Here is a 21990-nt window from a genome sequence, read left to right on the forward strand (position 1 = left end):
TTTATTTATCAGTAGATTTCTATACTGCCCTCCCATACAGCTCAGAGTGGTTCACAATACAACATTGCAGGGGTAATACGTGGAACAGTCTGAACATATAACACAGTCACAAAAGAACACACCAGCAACAATCCAACAGTGGATCTAAATCAAAAGAACTCCAATGGCTTTGGCCAGCGATAACAACAACTACAACTTAGACAAACCCCCAATAAATCAGGAACGTTCCCCCTGTTTTTGCAAGCACAATCTCTGCTTCATTTTTAGCATGTGATTCGTCGTTTTATGGTCAGGTTGCCCATTGCGGTACTGCGGGTGCCATTATGCCCACTGACAATGTTCCTGGGGCCGGCCAGATGGTTTTAGAATCCTGGGCATGCTGGGGCTTTCACCCCGCAAGGCTTCTGATTGGCCACTTAAAATTTCACTGGCTGCACAGATTTTTTAAAAAAAAAACAGCATCATTGCTTTCAGGAATACAACGGGTGCTAGATTGGAGGGCAGGGGTAGAATACCTCTGTGGACAGCCTCCTCTTCCTCCCAGGACCTGGAAAGGCTGTAGGCAGCTGTTTGGAAACTCACTAGCCGGGGCATCTCTCACGTGGCAGGGATCTGCAGCCTCTGAGCCTCGGAGGGAAGTGGAAGGAGGAGGGGGTGGTCAGGGGTGAGGGACGGAAGGCGATTGGCTGGCCACAGGACAGACAGGCATGCTGGTTGGAGGAGGAAGCACTCAGGGGTGGGACAGCCACCTTGAGTGTGTGCTAAGCGCTGAGTGGCACTGAAGCCATGAAACCAGCTCCTCCTCCAAGGCCTTACCAGAAATATATTATGTGGAACAGATGCCAACTTGGCTACTTTCATATCCTGAGCCTCCATTAAAAGGGAGGCATCACTCCTAAATTCCTGGTTACAGGTGTGATCTCCAATTGTACCCCATCTAAGGCAGGCGAGATGCATTTCCTGACCTGAACTCTTCCTCCCCAGCCACAGGACCGCCATCTTGGAAGGGTTGAGTTTCAGGAGGCTCTGCTTTAGCCAGACTGTCACTGCTTCCAAACTACTGGCAAATGTATCGGAGGGAGAGTCAGTCTGGCTGTGCATTAGGAGCTGGGGGTAATTGGCTTATTCATGTTAGGAAGTGTTGCTCTAAGTCGGCCATGAAGATGTTAACATACTGTGGTACCCATGGCTGTATCATTGATCTGAAGGCTCAGGTTGTTATCAAATCTGAAGTAGTTGTGGATGAGAACAAAATGATAAGAGTTTCATGGCAAGGTAAGATCTGGTGTCAGAAATCACTTTTCTTGTGATTTATAATCCATTTTTGGCTTATAAATTGGCATACAGAGATTCCACATTCATGATGGCTAAAATAGTATTCTCTGGAAAGCTATTCAAAGATTATATTTGCCACAAGAAATCTGTGGTGCTGCACAGCCAACTAGGAGCATTACTGAGTCCATGTGTTTCCAGATAACCCCACAATGAAAGTGTCTACTCCTGACACAATGGGACATCCTGGTTGATCAGGTTGGTGTGTGTTTGGTAAAAAAGGAAAAAGGTATCTAGTCAAGGTTCCTGTCACCATTTTTTAATGATGCAAGGTAGAAGGCAGCTAATAAATATTTTAAGTACATAATACATAAATACATTGTGAAAAGGTAGGGAATACTGACTACTTGCCTTGGCAATACAAGAATTCCTTGTGCTGTGAAGATGAGCCAAGAACATCTCTGCAGCAAAACACAAAGTAGATGAAGTTATCCAATGCTCATGCATCCATCACTAAGTAATAAGCAATCTTCCCCACCCCAAATATTGCTGAAAAGGGAGGCACTTTTTACTGGGGTGAAAACTCTTGCAAACCACACTGTCCAAACTGTTTGCTCCTCTCCCTCTCCCTCTCCCTCTCCCTCTCCCTCTCCCTCTCCCTCTCCCTCTCCCTCTCCCTCTCCCTCTCCCTCTCCCTCTCCCAACTCATATTTTACTCTGAACTTGTAAAACAACTCCAACCACTGCATGAAGACTGCCAGTGAGGGGAAGTGCACCACCCTAGGCAGCCAATTTTACTGGTGACTTTCTCTGTGGAATTTTTTTCCTGATGCCTAGCCGGTACCATTCTACACTTAGTTTAAACCCTTTACTGCAGGTTCTGAAAAAGGTAAAGGTATCCCCTGTGCAAGCCTCAGAAGGATGGAAGGCTGAGTCAACCTTGAGCCGGCTGCTGGGATCGAACTCCCAACCTCATGGGCAGAGCTTTCAAACTGCACGTCTGCTGCCTTACCACTCTGTGCCACAGTTCTACACATAGTTTAAACCCACTTCTGTGGATCCTCTCCTCTGCTCCCAACAGGAACCTTTCCTCGCCCCTCTCGACTTAGGGTCAAGCAGCAAAATTCTGGTTTTCCAACATCAGTTCTGATCAGAATTGGGGAAGCTTTTATTGGGAATATTCTCTGCATTTGAATATGAGGCCCAATCTTTATCTGCAGTGCTGTTCGGGGCTGTTCAGCTCATCCATTCTCCTTTGTTCAACTGCTGTGACAGCAACAATTGGAAGCACACTTCAAATTAGACAGGCTTGTGGGATTAAAGACGCTGCTGTTCAGATTCAGTTGACTTCAAAATGAGAAAGGTTGCATATTCTGGAGAGTTTAGAATTGGGGGGGGGGGGGGAGATCCTAATCTTTCCTCGTTATGACTGGCTCCAGTGAGTAGCTAAGGGAATGTGTGAGGCCATTTATATGAAGGCACAGCCTCATAAAGCAGGGCTGTATATTTGCAGGCAGTTTATCTCTAGCAGTGTGGACAGTTACCCTAGCAAAGTGGTTGGCAATGCAACCCTAGTTATACTGTTCTTCAGGGGACTAAGAAGGGTGTAACTTTGTTGTGGATTGGACTGCTGGAAACCGAAAATGAATTTGAGAAAATGGTTTCTGACATTGAGACAAGAGACTTCTGGTTTCATATCCAGTTTCCAACAATGCTCAACCGGGAAACTCAGAAGCAGGTCATGGATGTAATTGGTGTTCCTTGTTGGCTGTTCTTCCCATCTCGTTATATGGCTTCAAACAGATCTCTTTTTTTGCCATCAAGTCACAAATGAGGATGCTATAGGGTTTCTACGGCAAGAGACATTTGGTGATGGCTTTCCATTGCCAGCGTTTACATAAAGGCCCTGGACTTCTTTGGGGGCCTCTCATTCAAATACTAGCCAGGGCCAAGCCTGCTTAGCTTCCTAGATCTGTCTAGCATGGGCTATCCAGGTCAGGGCAAACAGATCTAATAGCGGTTGCTTCCCCCTCCATCCCTTCAATTGATTTATCTAAAAAGCTAAGCCTTCAATGAAGATATCTGTAACAGCTTTCTCTGTTATATATAATTGAGCAGGGCCCTTCTAGGTGGGCCTTGTCCAGACTTTACTTCTGGACCGTGGACTGGTTGCTCCCAGCTCCACCAACCTGGGGTGCTCTGGCACTATCGGTGCTAGTATGTCCCTGCCTGCTGCCGGGAACAGAAATTGGAGGGGCTGTGGGGTGGAAGGTACAGAGTTCCCTCCCGCACTCCCCCCTGGGCCAAAAAGCCCTGCTGCAGAGGCCACAGGAGGGCTTTTTGGCCCACCATAGAGTGTGGCCAGGATGGAGGTCTGCTACCGCCTCTCCCTGGCTCGCCAGGCATGAAAAGCCCTGTATAGTCTGGGAGATGCTGCGGCAGGCCTTACCCTCTCTCTCTCTTTCTCCATCTCTCCTTCTCTTCTTCTATCTCTGTCTGTCTCTTTCTTTCTCTCTTGCTATCCCTCTCTCACTCTTTATCTTTTTCTTTCTATCACTCTTTTTCTTTCTCTCTGTCTCTGTCTTTTTCTCTCTCTCTCTCTTCGATTACTCCCTCTCTGAAGTTCTATCTCTGTCATTCTAACTCTTTCTCTGTAATTCGTTCTCTTTCTTTCCCTTTCTTTCTCTCTATAGCTATCTATCTGTTCTTCTTTCTATCTTTCTTACTTTCTTGCCTTCTACCTATATTTCTTGCTATCACATTTTATCCTTTCTTATCTCTCTTTCTCTTTTTCTATCCTTTTTCTCTTTCTCTTTACATCTCTCTTTCTTAATCACTCTCTTTCTTTCTACCTCTCTCTGCTATTTTCTCCCTCCCCCCCATGCTAGTGCCTGTTGTATCAGCTGCAATGGGCTTTAATTCTAGTAAATAAATATTTTTGAAACCTTATTGGGGAAACCTGAGGTTCTGTGGAAGCCTATTGGACCATTTATGCACTGGGAACTTCACTGCCCCAGCTCCCATGCAGGAGCACAAATTGGGAGCAGATGAGGCACACCGGGCCAAATGCTCCCTCATGTAGGTGCAAGAAGAGGTGAGGCAACTTGCCACGACTAAATTTCCAGCCTGCAGCCCAGCATGAAACCTCCAGTGCATAAATGGTCTTGGAGAGCATCATGTCACTGAAAGCACATCAAGGAGCAGAATAATAGTTACAGACAAGCTGTCTTGGAGGACGTTGGCCCACTATCTCCTGAAATGTATAAATGACAGATGGATGTGCCCATGTGGTGTGGCTTCATGGCAGGCCCTGCATTGTCCACTGAGTGCATCTGCCAGGTTTGAGCTGTATCTAGTTCTGGAAGTGCAAGACAGGACTGAGATTTCATTAGACCTTCCACGCTGATGCCCAACTGTCTTCTGGCCTGAGGTGGTTATGGAGATGGTGTTAAGGACTCCTAAACTGGTTGTCTTGGGGTACTTCAACATCCCTGCCAAGGTTACCTTTTGGGGAGCAGCTCAGGAGTTAATGACTGGCAGGAGAATCATAGCCTGTCTCAGCTAATAACAAGCCCTATAACCTGTGCAGGCCACACTCTTGACCTGGTGTTTTCTCTGGGCAGGAAGAAGGTGATCTAAAAGGAATGGGCCCCTTATAATGGATAAATCACTCTTTGCTGGGGGTCCTCTGCTGATTAAGAAGCCTGATCAATCTGATGGTTGGCACTCCTGTTGATCACCATATGCAGCAATGACCCGGGCAATTGATGTGATTACCCCTAAGCACCCTCTCTCATGGGTAGCCCTTTGGTTTATTGTGGGGTTGTTAATTATGTAAAAACAGGGATGAAACCTGGGATTAATCCCACCAGAGCTCATTTTAAAGAGTTGGAGGCAGAGGAGTTCTATACCACCATTGCATCCGCCCAGTGTGGAGCTTCATAACTCTTCTGGGTGGTCAGGGACCTAATGGGTTCAGACCAACAAGAGGAGATGGAGTTCTGTACAGCTCGTAACCTTCATTTTGCTATGAACTTTCCAGATAAAAACTCTTGCTTCTGTTCCGAGTTGGATGTCCATTAGCAGCAGCAGTAATGGATGGTTTCAACGGGGTGACTTGTCCTGTCATGTGGGATACCTTTCAGCTTGTGCAGTTTGAAGATGTGGACAGGGTTCTTGAGGAATTGTAGTCCAAGGACATCTGGAGGACCACAGGTTGACTACTCCTGCCTTAAGGAATAGACAGTAATCATCCAGTTTGTATTGCTGCCATCTCAACAGAAGTCACCATTTCTGATGGCGGATGCCATAGAATCAGGGTCAGGAATCCCTTTTGTTCAAAGATGGAAGCTGTAACTGGGCCCATTAACACTCAAGAGTCTTGAAAATGGGTTTGGACAGGCCTGTAGAGCTTCTGAGCCACTCTGCTGCATACAACCCACAACTGCCTTGCTTGGTGACTGACCTTCCACCCATGTTCTTGCAGTCCCAGGAAAGCAGATTTCTCGTGCCCCTGAGGGGCTCCCATTGGCCTGTTCTTGGCTTGTTGAATCGAAAGTTGAGCAAACTTTATTTTCAAGAAGCCAGATGGGAGGTTATGTAGGTATCATTAGGTAGAGACTTGCTGCTCCCTGGAACATAATCCTCTGTCTAGACCTTCCTCTCCCTTAAGATTTGCCATTCAGTTTCATCAATGAAATCTTGAAGGTTGGAGGTATAAATCATGTATGACTGGGACTTAGGCATTCTTTTTGTGTCTCTGACTCTGGTTGTTATTATCCTTCTTATTTACAGGCACGGTCCACCTTCGCATTCCAGAATCTTCTCCAGTTGGCACCGCCATCGGAAGCGTCAAAGCCAACGATGCAGACATCGGGAGAAATGCTGAACTTAGATACCAAATCATTGACGGCAATGACATGGATTTGTTTAGCATTGTGACCCAGAATGACACCCAGGAAGGCATCATCATAGTGCGAAAGGTGATGACCTGAGCATCAATTGCTGCATGCTTTCAAATAGTTAAAACAACCCTGAGATGACGCGTTTTGCAGAAATTGGGACGTTAAGAATTTAGTGCTTGCCACATAACATCACATAGCTGTGTTTTAAAAACTGGAACATAGGAAGAATTGGCACACACACACACATACACACAGGACTCGAGGTAGCCACAGGAATAGAATGTGATATAAATAGCCACAACCGAAATGTTTTCCATTGCTTGTGACACAGGCGGGAGGGGAGAATTCTTTTCTTAAACGCTGGCTTTCCAAATTTGCATCACATTCGGACAAAAGCATCACTGCTTTGAAAAGGTTCATACGCCATTGTCTTTTGTTTGCTAAAAAGTACTTTATTTGACAAGCATAGCCCTTACCTCTCTCGAGGAGCCTGTCCACTTTCCGAGCACTATCTGGGTATTTTGCCAGCGTTTCTATGAAGCTGATGCAAACGGATTTGAACCCTTACCCCCAACACAATGTGTGTGACACACCAGATTCAGAGAGCTGTATTAAGCAGCTGCCAAGGAAGAAATTCATCCCTGTATTAAGTGTTTCCCTTTGGCAGTCAAGAAGCAGAACCACACCAAAAATCCTAAGGAGAAAATATAATTGCCAAGCAAATTATGTCATTTTTACTCTCTGTGCTGATTCACTTTCAGTGACCCCAGCATTGATAGACTACTTGCTGTAATTTCCAAATAATAATAATAAATGACAGGATGGGTGGAAACCACATGAGTTTCCAGTAAGCAGACAGTGTGATCTGGCAGTAAAGAAGGTGAATGCAGGCTTGGTCAGCTGGACTGTATCAATAGAGGTATCACATCACATTGCTCAGACTGGACCTGGAGTACTGTGGGCAGTTTTGGAGGCCTCACTTCGAAAGGGATGTGGACAAAACTGAGAGAGTGCAGAAGGGAACAAGGGGGATGATCTGGGGTCTGGGGCCAAGCCCTATGAGGAAAGGCTGTGGGAATGTTCAGCCTGGAGAAGACGAGAGGGGATGTGATTGTTCTCTTTAAATACTTGAAAGGTTGTCAGAGGAGGGCAGGGAGCAGTTCCTGTTGGCAGCATAGGATAGGACCCACAGTAATGGATTTAAACAACGTGTAGAATGGTATTGGCTGGATATCAGGGGAGAAAATTCATAGTCAGAGTAGTTCAGCAGTGGAATTGGCTGCCTATGGAGATGGTAAGCTCCCCCTCACTGGCAGTCTTTCAGCAGCAGCTGGACAGATACTTATCATGGATGCTTTAGGCTGATCCTGCACTGAGCCGGGGGGATGTACTAGGTAACCTGTATGGCCCCTTCCAACTCTATGATTTTATATTCTTTTTCTAAATTTGTTCATATACTGTGTTTTTTATACACCATTTATACACTATATAGCAGGTCACTATATAGTAATCAAACTGCGGCCCTTCAGATGTCCATGGACTACAATTCCCATGAGCCCCTGACAGCATTTGCTGGCAGGGGCTCATGGGAATTGTAGTCCATGGACATCTGGAGGGCCGCAGTTTGACTACCCCTGCTATATACAATGTACATTTATGCATGGGCATGTCTGTACATGAGTAAATAGCTTGATTTACTGATACATAAATAGCAGTCAAAAAAAAGTGTACATATTCTAGGGAAAAAATCCAGTGTAAGGGAACACAAAATTTAACCAAAGTAAATAATTATGTGTTTGCAACGAGGAAGTAAAATTTCAATGGGGATTTTCAGTTCAAAAAAGCAAGGATGAGACATTTGAAATCATGTCTAATTTATTGGACTGCTCTTAAATGCAGAATTATTTCACCTTCATTTAAGTCAATAGATTCAGGACAGACTTCTTAAACTTAATGAGTAATTAAACATCTGGAGAAACACATCTGGAGAATCTGAAGGAAGGCAATAAAGTGTTTTGTGAAATTTCTCAGGGTTGGTGGTGATACTTTTTGCACACTTAATTCTGTCCTCGATCAGAACCTTAGTCAATTGGAATTAGGCTGTGAGGCATTCATGAGCTTTTTTTGTGGATAACGTCTTGTCACTCCACTGTGACCTTGCTGCCACCTTTAATACAGAAAGGGAACTGGAAGCCCCTTGGCTGCCTTGATCCCTGTCCATCTTGGTTGCTCAAGATGAGCAACCAGGGGATAACAGGCCCTCTGAGGGATATTGTCAACCTCTCCCTTTCAACCAGAGAGTTCCTAGAGATGCTGAAGATGGCAGTGGTTCATCCCTTACTTTTAAAACCATTGCTGGAACCATGGGCCCTAGCCAGCTACTGCCCAGTCTTGCATCTTGAGATTCGGGGTAAGGTGGTTGAAAGGACTGCCATGGACCAGCTCCTGGCATACCTAGAGGAGACTTCAGCACTCGACCCACACCAGTCAGGCTTCCATCCTGGCCATGGGGTGAAGACGGTGCTGGTCACCTTGGAGAATGATCCACCAGCTGGATTGGGGCAATTTGGCTATCCTCAAGATGCTTAATCTGTCAGCCATGTTTTACATGGTCAACCACAAATTGTTAGTCCACCACCTTGCCAGGACCAGGATTTGAGGGACTACCCTTCAGTGGCAGTCCCTTTCAACTCCCTTGTGGAAGGGGCAATACTCTCCCGCACTTTGTTTACCATCTTCATGGCTCTCTGGCCCAACTGGCATGGAGTTATGGGCTGGGTTGTCACCAATATGCAGATGACACCCAGCTCTATCTCCTCATGGACGGCTGCCCTGATTCCCCTCCAGAGACATTTGTCAGATTTTGGAAATAGCTGCTGCATAGTTAAAGCAGAGTTGTCTGAGACTCAACCTTTCCAAGACAGAGGTCCTGTGGCTGAGCAGGAATGGGACAGACCAGGAGGCATTCCTACCCAAACTGGTAGAGGTGCAACTTAACATCTCACCCTTGGCAAGGAATTGGGGGGGGGGGATTTTAGATGTCTCTTTATCAATGTAGGCGTAGGTCACAGAAGTAGCATACATGGTGTTTTCCCACCTGTGTCAGGCATAGCTACTAGCCCCCTACCTGCCTTCAGATTGTTTGGCTACAGTGATTCATGCAACAGTCACCTCCAGATTATATTTCTGTAACTCGCTCTATGCAGACCTAGCCTTGGCCCTGACCAATAAGTTTCAGCTAGTCCAGAATGCAGCAGCTAGGGTACTCACAGGTACATCTTGGAGGGCCCATATCCAGCCAGTACCGAAGCAGCTGCATTGGTTACCAGTTGCATCCTGGATCAGATTCAAGGTTCTGTTTTTCACCTTTAAGGCTATATGCAGCCTGTGTCCCACATACCTGAGAGACCACTTGCCTCCTTATGCTCCCTGCAAGGTCAGAACAGCACTATCAGGACTGTGACAAGCCCAAGGCCATCCAGCTGGCTGCATGTGGAGAAGCGGGGAATCAAACCCAGCTTGCCAGATCAGTTGCTGCTCTTAACCAGTATGCCAAGCAGACTCCAGATCTTGGAAGCTAAGCAGGGTTGGTACGGACTAATATTTGGATGGGAGATCTCCATGAAATGCCACCTCTGAACAGCTTTTGCCTATGGGTGCACCATAAGTGAGCTCAGCTGTCACTAGGTTGACAGCAGAAACAAGAATTTGGGGGAGCTACTAATGGTTGCCAGCTCAAATGGTGGAGGGCATTGTAATCTCTTGACAGCTCCAAAAGCTGAGTGTGTGTTTGAGATATAATTTCCATGTGTCATAAATTTATCCTTCCAAAGAAGGAGCATCCCATGATACAGCATGGAGAGAATATTTGTTCAGCATAGTGTGACTAAAGAGTAAATAGAAGATTTGCACCAAGATAGTTTTATGTTTTAATGAGCATTAATTTTACTTTAAAGGGTTTTTTTTAGGAAAATAAATTCAATAGTGTCCACAGAATTCATTTCCCATCCATTCCTCCCATAACCCCATTATATTGTTCATGCTATTGAAAATCTCCTCCAGTGTAATGTAAGCTGCAATTTCTGTCATCCCTTCCAGTCCCTAGAAATCATGCACTCAGTCAATCTTGAGGCCTTTATAGCTCTGAAAGTCAAATTTCAGTGTGTGTGTGTGTGTGTGGGGGGGCTTTTTGTGGGATACAATACTTTTTCCCCATGAATGTAGCTTTCCCCAGAGCCATCAAAACTGCAAGGATTTCAAGACTGATTATTTGTCCAAGGATCTAAAAAGGACAAAGAATAAATACCAAGTGACATATCTTTTTGTTCTATTGTCCTTTTCCACACTTGCCTCCTGTTCTTCATCCAAGAGCAGCAGTGGGTGAATATTTCATAATATGGCCATTGGGCCAACAGCATGATTTTGCTTCTGGAGAAAACTTGGAAGTGTCGATTCCTAGAGAGGCATGCCATCACTTCTGTTTTCCTGGAAGTGGCATCATTCCACCGCCAATGCCTCACCTCTATGTCCCTACTTGGTGTGGTGTTTAGGAGTGGGGACTTCTAATCTGGCGAGCCAGGTTTGATTCCCTGCTCCTCCTTCTCCAGCCAGCTGGGTGACCTTGAGCTTGCCACAACACTGATAAACCTGTTCTAAGCAATAATATTAGGGCTCCCTAAGCCTCACCTACCTCCCAGGGTGTCTGTTGTGGGGAGAGGAAAGGGAAGGCAAATGTAAGCTGCTTTGAGACTCCTTTGGGTAGTGAAAAGCAGCATATAAGAACCAACTTTTCTTCTTCCTCTTCTTCCTCTTCGTGTTCTTCTTGTTCTTCTTCTTCCCTCCCAGTCTCCTGCCGATTGTCATGCCTGGCTACCCTACCTTCATCCAAGGCTGTCCTATGCAGCTTCTTCCCATTTTGCTGTCATATTTTGTCCTGCAGTAGAATTAGTCTGAGGAATAGTGACTCCAGGCTATCCACTCAGGTGTCCACTTATAAACAACAGACAGTCCACCTGTTCATGAATAATACCATATCAAAGCATTGGGGAAAACATAATGGAATGATTTCTAAAAGCAGGGGCAAAGGCTCTGTATATTTCAGATTAGTACATCATATGGAAAGCCAAACCAGAACCAATCACACAGGTGTCTATTTATTTTTTTGTTCTGTGGACCATCTGTATTTTGAAGTGGTCCAGTAAGTACCATTTGCGAGGATTAAGATTGGAATCCATAGCTGAATAAAATGCCAATTGAGTTAGTTCCCTTTAGCACAAAACCAGCACCATGATCCAGCAAGGATGAGCCACATGTTTTTAATTTATTTATTCTTGGATTTATATCCCACACCTCCTGGCATTGCCGGATCAAGCAAGCTTCCAACATAGCATGCAGACATAGCCGTCAACTAGTAAACAGTGATGCTTGCTTGGTGCCTATTCTGGAATGCAATTATTATGATTTTTCTAATCTTCTGGAGAAGAGGGGTTCACATCTTATAATTAAATTGAACAAGGTTGATCAGGATTGTGGTTTGTTTTTTTCACACCATCTGGAGTTTTTATACTCACCTCGTTGATTGCGACCAAAGCTGCATGACAGCCCGATGTTCTCTCCATTATATTTCATCACAAGGTATCTCAAACCACATATTTTCTTTATTCTCTACTATTCCTGGTAATTATGATTCTGCAGCATTCCTCGTCTGAACGTCTCCCTAGTTTCTGCTGTTCTAAATCACTCCATCATCTTCCCAAAGTTAAATTTGTGCATCAGGAATGTTTTATTCTTTATTGCTTTTAAAATACAAGATCATTTGATTTCTCCATCGATAGAAATTGTGATGTCATAGAAAGTGTGACATCATGTATAGAAAGTGTGACTTCAGTTCTTCTCATTCATTTACAGTCTTTGCCAGTCTTCATTGCTGATGTTCATAGATATAATGAATGGGGATTTTATTTTTTCTATATATTTTTAATTTTTTTTAGAGATTTATATACTTCCCCCTCTCAGTGGTACTGTCTTGGGGCAGTTTACACATACAAAATTCAGTGAACTAATATAATAAATACACAATTAAAATACTAAATCAATTTAAAGCCATTTAAAACCACAATTATCTTTGTCACATCAGCAAGCAGTAATGACGTGTAGTCAGTTAGATATTAAAATTGGAGGAACCAGAGTATGGACATGAACTGTCTCACACACGAAAGTTTGTGACAAATTTTGGCCAGTTCATGGTTCATGAAGTGAAGTTCATGGCAGGTCAACCAGCATGAACTTCCCATGAACTTTCAAGCTGTTTGTGGAGGTTCATGCCAGTTCATGAATGGATACATTTCCAGACTGACTGTCTCCCCTTAAGCAAAATCTTTACCAAAGTTTAAAGCAATAGGAGAAACAGGATTGTCCTGCCTTGGAAAAACTCTTCTCAGTTTCAAAGTAGTCATTTTTTTAGCTTAACTCTGTTAAATTTGGCCCTGGGTTCTGCTGGGCACTTTGTGATTGCACTGGTATTGCTGGGCACTCTGTTTATTGCAGTGGTTCTACTGGGCTTTCAAAAATGACCCCATTATTCAAAGTTTATTTTAACAGGCATTACCACATTAGCACTGGGTTCTTCTGGGAAGAAATGCATTGCAATTATTTGACCTTAGTACTGTTGAGTACAGACTCAACTGAATGGCTAACTGTTGAGTTTGCAATGCCACAGTGGCCCTGGTTCTCCTGGGATTGCAAACATGACCCCATCTTTTTTTTTGCTTTTCCCCCCTGCATTGGAAACAATGGAGGATGGGTCACCTTCATTGGGGGAGTCATAACTCAAACCCCCATAAATCCAGTCCCCACCAGGCTTGAAGAGAATGTAGAGGAGAGTCAGTCAAAGGTCTTCTGTAAGCCTGGTATTTCTAGCATGAGAGAGGATCATTGTACCAGGCCATGAACTTCATGAACTGAACCAGTTTGCTGGCTCTTTAAAATTCATGACAATTTGTGGTTTACAACCTGAACTGGACCACAGTTTCCCAGTTCAAGCCAATACCTAACAATGATTAAACATTGTACATGAAAAGAAATACTGCTACAATAAAAGAAATACAAACACTGATATAATTGCTGTGCAAATGTGAAACATATAATATGCACATCAATACAATTATATATATGATCATGTCTTGATGAGTGCTTTCTTGCAACTATTTATCAATGTAACATATGGCTGAAAATATTCCAGTGAATCATATTGACTGACTACTTTGGTAAATTGTTGTTGTTAAATAATTTATATCCCATCTTTTTGCTCTTACAATCCCTGCCAAGGTTACTAACAATTTAGAATATAAAAGATGAAATGACGTTATAAAATGACTAAAATCAACCCTCCTCCCAAACATACATCAATTTTAAAAAACAGAGCTAAAGTACATTAAAAAATTAAGAATATTGGTTAAGAAGGAGGGGTTGCTGAAGAAGTGCCAAAATAAAACAAAGTCCTCATCCATGGTAGAAGATGTCAACAGGAGGAGTCAGATGAATCTCCCTTGGGAAAGAGTTCCAGACAGAGCTTTGTCATCATGTCCAAAAAGAACTTCTCTCAGATTGCCACCTGCCTGATCTCAGAAGGTGGGAGCACCCAAAGAATGACCAAAATACTATGCATTCTCCCATTTAGAAATTCATTTAGAATTCTCTAAGGAAAAATGATATCAAAGAGAAGCAGAATTCAGGAAAATTCCAGAAAAATGAAGGAACCGGGCAGGGGGTTGATGTGGTGGGGAGGTCCATTCAATTGGCTAAAGAGCAAATAGTATATTTTAACATTTGCCATTTTAAAAGCTGTCTTTGTAAACTTAATTTTGTTTTCTCACTGTATTTCCTTATAGCCACTGGACTATGAGACTCGAGGGCTATACACATTGAAAATTGAGGCAGAGAATCTGTATGTAGATCGGCAGTTTTATTACCTTGGGCCTTTCAAAGACACAACAACGGTGAAAATCTCTGTAGAAGATGTAGATGAGCCACCAGTCTTCAGCAGATCCTCATACCTTTTTGAGATTCACGAAGATATTGAGGTTGGCACCATCATAGGGACGGTGATGGCCCGAGATCCTGATTCTGCTTCAAGCCCTATCAGGTAATGACCACCATTTAAAAACATGGGATTAGATCCAGTCAGTTTTTCAAATGGCGAAAAAGGCAAGGTCCTGTTTGACAGCTGAAAAACTTGTTGTAGGAATTATTGAGCTGGCATGGACCGTTTATGCACTGGAGGTTTCATGCCGGGCTACAGGCTGGAGTTTTAGTCATGGCAGGTTGACCCACCTCTTCCGGCACCCACACCAGGGAGCATTAGGACTGGTGCACCTCGTCCGTGCCTGATTTGTGCTCCTGCATGGGAACTGGGGCAGTGAAGTTCCCAGTGCGTAAATGGTCATGGAGAAAAGCCATGTGGGATGGGGGATTTGGAAGGAGGGGAACTGGACAGGTTTTGGTGATAAAGCTAGCTGGATCCAAACCATGAGTGGGATAACATAAAGTTAATAATTTTTTTTCTAATTACACTTGTTGAATGTTTTGGTCTATCTACTGGTGGAATCTAATTAACAAATTATGTGACTTCTGAAGTTAAGTGCCTGGATGCAATCTTATTTAGGGGTGTCATAGCACAGGGGATGAATATGTATGCACAGTCATGATTTCTGTTTTTCTTGTTTGTACTGTTTGTTTCACAACAACAACAAAAAAGATTTTGCACCCTCAAAGTGGTAGGCATATTGGAAGAATCAAACGCCCCCCCCTAACCCCAACTTAGTTGCAGGTTGTAATGCAACAAAACAGGTCAAACACCAAAGGGGGTGAATACTTTTGCAAGCCAGTGCTTGTGTGTGTGTATATATATATATATTGTTTTTGTCATCATTAATATGTCACCTTGGGACACCAAGGTGTTATGGGACACCAAAAATGACCGTTAAAATTGTTAAAAACTATGTAAACAAATGTTGGAAAGATGGTAACAAAGTAGGCTTCTCTTTTTAAATGTGGTGGAACGTGAAAAAGTTTATAAGCTTTGGGCAAAAGTTCATACCATTGTGTAGCTATGTGGGGTCTTATATTTCCAAATGAAGAGAAGAGGCCTTTCAAGAACAATGGGGCCCTTATCTGAATTACCTAAGAAAATAAGTCAAAAGGGGATTGAAACGGGGAATTAAGTGTATCAAATGAAGAGCATAATCTATTTTTTTCTGTATCAATAATGTAGATTACCTGTATTGTACTATCTTTAATCTTGGAAAATAAAACAAAAAATTTATTATATATATATATATATATATATATATATATATATATATATATATATATATATATGTATGTATGTATGTATGTATGTATGTATGTATGTATGTATGTATGTATGTATGTATGTGTGTATGTATGTATGTATGTGTGTATGTTGTGTGTATGTTGTGTGTATGTTGTGTGTATGTGTATGTATATATGTGTATGTATATATGTGTATATATATATGTGTATATATATATGTGTGTGTGTGTGTGTGTGTGTGTGTGTGTGTGTATATATATATATATATATATATATATATATATATATATATATATAATGTCACCTTGGATTACCTCCCCCCCCCAAAAAAAAGTACTTAAAAACATGGACACCAACTGTAACTCCTGTAACTTGTACCGAGTATATACGATACCTCTAATGTAAGTCTACAATATACACACTCACACATATCTCTTAAGTATTATTTATTATATCTGGTTTGGCCCCCTTGTGGGTAATCAAAGTGATAAAACAGTCACCCACTGACAAGGTAGAGATCTCTCCCAAGTATGCAAAAAATTATGGCTGTGTAAATTAACCAAAGGTGAAAAAAGCTTACCAAAACTGGCCTGGTGAAGGAATAAGCATGCTCCAGAAGGTGTGGGAAGAAAATGAAAATTTTGTTGCCATAAAAAAATGTGCCTGTTCATTTTTTTTTAGATATTCCTTGGATCGCCACACCGACCTGGACAGAATTTTCAACATACATTCTGGAAACGGATCTATTTATACTTCGAAGATGCTTGACCGAGAAATTTCCCAGTGGCACAACCTTAGTGTCATAGCATCTGAGATCAGTAAGTTTATTTGCCCTGGCAAACGCAAATCATAAAAGGGTACAGTCCTATTGCAAGTTAGCCCCCTTCTGAGGCCGTCGCTTGTAATTCTCTCGGTGAAATTCTTCCCCTCTTGGTCTCCCTCAGCCAGCAAGGGCTGGGTGGTCATGGACACAACCTTTAGTTGACAGGTGCCTAGGGCAACTGTGCAGAGATTGCTGTTGGCACCATGCAGGTTGTTCCTCGGTCCAGGCCAACAGCTGGGACTGTGGTGTGTTTAGGCTTTAACTAAGCAATCGGAGCACTAATTGGCCATTCAGGAAAGGAAGTGGGAATCTGCTGGACTCTCCCCATTATACAGCTAATTGCTGTAATTACCAATTCTCAGTCAACAGCACAAAGTGTATGAAGCCAGATGAAGGCCCGTGTGTTTTATAAGCACATGTTTTGGCTGCTGTCCTAACTCAACTAGCCTGGGAATCAGCCCCACTGAATAAAATTGGGCCTTACTTTTGAATAGACTTACTTAAGAAGGCTCCCTTCAAGTCCAATCCTGGCTCTTTCTGAAGACGTTTCATTTAATTAAAAAAATTGTATTAGGTCAGAATCTTTCTTCATTTGAAGGATTTGTGAAACCTGGTTTGTCTTCATTCTCACTAAGCAGCAGACCTGTAAATCAAGCAGAGAGAAATGTTCTGAGGAGAAAAGGCAAAGGATTGGTGAGAAAAGCAGGATGGTTACAGATTCATACCTGATAGACCCAAGCTTGCATCCCCATTTCGCCAATAAAAATTTGATGGGTGACTTTGGGACATTCACATTTTCTCAGCCTGGTCTACCCACTGCATAGGAATTCTGTTTGCTAACAGACTAGGAGAAATGTGCCCTGCTCCTTTAATATTGGTATAAGGTGCGGAAACGGGCAGTTGAACCTTTTCGTGGCTTGGAACCCATTGAGCTTCTTATTAAAGGGACAGCATTTCCCCCCTCTAAGCAACACGACTCTTGCAAGGCAGCAATTGTGAGGAAAGTGGGGAAAAGAAGGCTGAAGTTGTAAGCCGCTAGTGGAGCCCCGCCTGGGGAGACACACCTGCTATACGGATCTTAAATAAATAAAAGCACCTGCTATCATATTATTCTCTTTAACAACAGATCTTTTCAAAAGGTCAAAATCAAAGTGGGAATTCTCCTGCACAACACCCATGACATAAAAGCAGATCCCGCAAGAGAGCAGCAGAGTTCTTGCACAGTTTCCATTCAGAAAACCTGCCAACTGACTGGGGTTCAGGTCTCCATAATAAAGAGATTGTGGAATTGTGGAATATAGAAGAAATTATATTACTCAAAAACCTGAAGGTCCTACCCAGATATTTTAATGATACCATAGGAACCACAGATGTAGACACGGCAATAGCAATAGGAAAACTACCAGTATTGTTTTACCGGAAATGAAAGACCCCCTCCATGGCTTTCAGAATGGTCTAGACTAGGGTTGGACAAACTGTGGCCCCCCAGATGTCCATGGACAACAAGTCCCATGAGCCCCTGCCAGCATTCGCTGGCAGGGGCTCATGGGACTTGTAGTCCATGGACATCTGGAGGGCCACAGTTTGCCCAACCCTGGTCTAGACCATCATTACAATGTAGGGATGCCAGCCTCCAGGTCAGACCTGGGGACCCCCCAGAATTTCAGTTTATCTTCAGACTACAGAGATCAATTCTTCAGGAGAAAAGAAAGAGTTTGAGGGCACCAACAGAGAGGCAAGCCATGGCAAACCATCACTAGCCATCAGTTGCCTTGAAAGCTCCACTAGATGTTGCTATGAGTTATTTTCCTGTAATTCTATGTGGTGGACATGTGGCTTTTGACATTTCCTTGGCAGGTAGAAATCTGTACAATGAAAATAGTTAACAAAAAAAAAACCCCTGCAAAGTCTTGTGGTGAAGTTCTGACAGCAAAGAGATGGCTTTATTGTCCCCCCTCTCCTTTTGACAGACAACCCCAAAGAGATGACTCGTGTTTTGGTTTACGTCCGCATCTTAGATGTGAATGACAACGCACCACAATTTGCCGTGTTCTACGATACTTTCGTATGTGAAAATGCTAGAGCGGGACAAGTAAGTGCCTTAATGTCAATTCTTCATGTTCTCTGGATTTGTTTCGGGAACAAACACTTGGTGCCTGTCCCTTTAAGTCAATAAGATTTTTTTTTTTTGAGAGTGAAAGGGAGAACGGCTGTTGGGAAAACAAATTCCAGCTTTGCCCAGTAACACCTCCCAAATGCATCAACATGCAAATTACCGAATGCCTTTTCTTGTCTTTCCTCAGGAAAAAAAAAATGATGCTCTTAAAACTTCAAGCGGTTTTTCCCCCCTCCAGCATTTGTTTGACTGTTGTTTTTTTTCCTGGATTTGTCTTAAAAGACAATCTCGTAATTACGTTCTGCACTGCTGTGGTGGAGGGAAGCACTATGCGTTATCAACAGTAATTTGTAATCAAATTTGATTTATTAATTTTTTTAAGAGCGTCCTTTGCTACCGACGTTGATTGTGCTTTGACTTGACAGGCATGGTGCTCCGAAACACCACTGCCGGCATTCCATTTTCATGCAAATGGGGGAGTTTATCTCCAAACCCGCTCTCTGTAGGCAAATCACAGAAAAAGCCTAAAAGCAGTCCGTATCAGAAGAGCAAACATTTGTTTTGCTTTGCCTCTTTGCCGGATGCTTTGAATTGTACTTTGATCAATGGGAAATGACTTTGCCATCAAGAGGAGCAAAGGACCAACCGTTAGGGGCTGTGGAAAGGCAGTTTCCCACTAGAAGTAAAAACAGCATTAGAGGCTTTGGTGAAGAGCAGGAGAGCAATCATGGGAAAGGCCTGTGCCAAGTTCTCAGGCGACTTCGCAATAAACAGGCTTCTTAAAAAGAAATGAACTAAGCTCATGTTATTTTTTTTTTCATTAAAGACTGATTGGTCTCATACAGATAGATTCAAATGGGGAGCCGTGTTGGTCTGGAGTAGCACCACAAAATCAGAGTCCAGTGGCACCCTTAAGACCAGGGGTAGTCAAACTGCGGCCCTCCAGATGTCCATGGACTACAATTCCCAGGAGCCCCTGCCAGCATTCGCTGGCAGGGGCTTCTGGGAATTGTAGTCCATGGACATCTGGAGGGCCGCAGTTTGACTACCCCTGCTTAAGACCAACAAAGATTTATTCAAGGCGTGAGCTTTCGAGTGCAAGCATCCTTCCTCAGACTATGAACCTCCATTGTGATGATGGGAATATAAAGCACAGAGTTTACTAATTTAACAGAATTAACTTTTGCTTTATATTCCCACGGTCATGATGGAGGTTCATAGTCTGAGGAAGAGTGCTTGGTCTTGAAAGCTCACACCTTGAATAAATCTTTGTTGGTCTTAGTGCTACTGGACTCTGATTATGTTGGTCTCCCACAGATTGATATATTTCCCATCAACTTCAGCTTCAGCTCACATCATGCCCTCCCATGTGTACAGTAATCTCCCCACTTTCCCAGGCACAGTTATAACACCCAAGTGCAAATTCCAACTCCTAAACTCAATGTCTGCAAGGACATTGTATTCCAGATAACCCTGAAGCTTCCTCTCTTCCCAGACACCCTTCTACCAACATAAGGTTAACACACAGCCCACACAGAGCTCAAAGTGAAAATATAAACAACCCCATACATCAAAACAAACCCAAGATTACCAAATGATCACTCCAGGGGACTCTATAGCAGAGGTCCCCAACCCCCGGTTCGCGACCCGGTATCGGGCCGCAAAGGCCATAGTACCAGGCCGCCAGCACTGGTACGATGGAACTGCCGCACATGCGCGTTTGCGCCCCCTGGTGGCCAAAATACGCATGCGCGGCAACTCTGAGCATGCGTGTTATCGCCACCTGGTGGCCAAAACGCACATGTGCGGCAGTTCCACGCGTGCACGTTTTTGAGCAACTGCGGCAGCCGGGCCGCTGGCTCTCCCCCACCCCCGGAGGCGGTCCCCGACCAGATGAAGGTTGGGAACCACTGCTCTATAGCATTATACCCTGCTGAATTCCCTCTCCTCCCCAGACTCCATTCCCCAAATCTCCAGGTATTTCCGAAACCAGAGCTGGCAGCCATCATGGCCACCACTAAAGGGGAGATTTTTGCCCCATCATAGAAGTGTGATATTGAGCGCAACAAATAACTCTCCCAAGAAATGAATTACAAAAATCAAATAAATATGCTGACAATTTATTCAAGTAGATCCAGTTCACCTATAGGTTGCAGTCAAAAGAAGCCTCGTCTAAGGAGTCCTTTCCCTATCCCTTTTTCGGTCCTGACCCTGACTTGGTGGAATGAGCTTCTAGGAGAGTTGAGGGCTCCCTTGGAATTTTCTGCAAGATGGAGCTCTTCCTCCAGGTCTTTGGTTGGTACTAGGGCAGTTAAGATCCACACACAGACACACAAAGGGGCTAGAACAACCACCCACCTACTTTCCAACTATTCCCCCAAGGTCACAAGGTTATTGGTAGTCCATCAAGTGGGGTGGGGGGTGGGGGAGAAGTTTTTCACTGCCAGAAGCGATAACTGTTTTATTGTTCTTCCAAGGAGTCTTATTGTGGGGATTTCATTGTGTTACCCACCATGATCTAGCTTGTCTGGGAATGGCAGGCTATAAATCAAATCAATAATAATAATACTGTCCCTGCCCCCCATGTCCAGGCACACTGAGTCACTCCAACAATCCTGAGCTTTGCATAAAGGGTTTGGGTTATGCTGTGTTCCTTAAAGTTCTCAGGTCAAATGATTGGAGGCATCATGTTGGATTTGGGTTGGAATTAATGGAGAGGGAAAGCAGACCATTTGCACCAGCGGTCCCTCTAATTCCTCAGCAGAGCAATTCAGTTCCTGAGCGTAGTATAACTGCTATACTCTTAAAATGGTCAACAAGCAACCTGCTGCCGGTAGGGGCTTCAGTGATAATCAGCAGCCACTCAGGAGCACAGCTTAGAGGGAACACTGGCGTGCACCAAGTGGCGTTCTTTGAACACATTCCCAGAGGCTCTATCTTGGTGCCTTGTTTAAGAGCCAGCATGGTGTAATGGCTAAGAGCGGCCAACTTTAATCTGCAGGACTGGGTTTGATTCCCCGCTCCTCCACCTGCAGACAGCTGGGTGACCTTGGGCTAGTCACAGTCCTGTCAGGGCTGTTCTCACAGAGCCGTTCCGTCAGAGCTCTCTCAACCAGACCAACCTCACAAGGTGTCTGCTGAGGGGTGAGAAAGGGAAAGCGGTTGTAAGTCACTTTGAGACTCCTTATGGTAGTGAAAAGGAGGTATAAAAACCAACTCTTGTTCATCATCATCTTTATCGCTCATCGTAATGATCACAGGATCGTTACCGTGGTTATAATAATAGGTATCCCTTTCAAGCGAATGATGCTTACTTTACAAAGCTGGCAATAGCTCATTTAGTAAATTGGTGAGATACAATTTGAGAGACCCAGCTTCAACTGCCCACTCCGCCATGGAAGCTCACTGTCTAACCTTGGCCTAGGTGCTATGGGTACGCACCAACCTCGGCTCTTTGGTGGCTGGGTAGGAGAACAATGGACTTGTGGGTAGAAATCAACCTTGAGCCGGCTGCTGGGATTGAACTCCCAGCCTCATGGGCA

General features: G+C 43.8%; 1 protein-coding gene across 2 annotated transcripts in view; it reads left to right on the forward strand.

Annotated features, from left to right (window-relative positions):
- LOC143845233 (cadherin-10) overlaps positions 1-21990 on the forward strand; it is a 167914-nt gene that overhangs the window by 138662 nt on the left and 7262 nt on the right. For both annotated transcript variants that reach the window (XM_077353460.1, XM_077353459.1), the window contains exons 6-9: positions 6067-6254; positions 14066-14319; positions 16191-16327; positions 18303-18424. In XM_077353460.1, coding sequence (XP_077209575.1) covers positions 6067-6254; positions 14066-14319; positions 16191-16327; positions 18303-18424 — 701 coding nt within the window. The remainder of the gene's footprint in view (positions 1-6066; positions 6255-14065; positions 14320-16190; positions 16328-18302; positions 18425-21990) is intronic.

Source organism: Paroedura picta, chromosome 9, assembly GCF_049243985.1.
Source record: "Paroedura picta isolate Pp20150507F chromosome 9, Ppicta_v3.0, whole genome shotgun sequence".
Classification (NCBI taxonomy): domain Eukaryota; kingdom Metazoa; phylum Chordata; class Lepidosauria; order Squamata; family Gekkonidae; genus Paroedura; species Paroedura picta.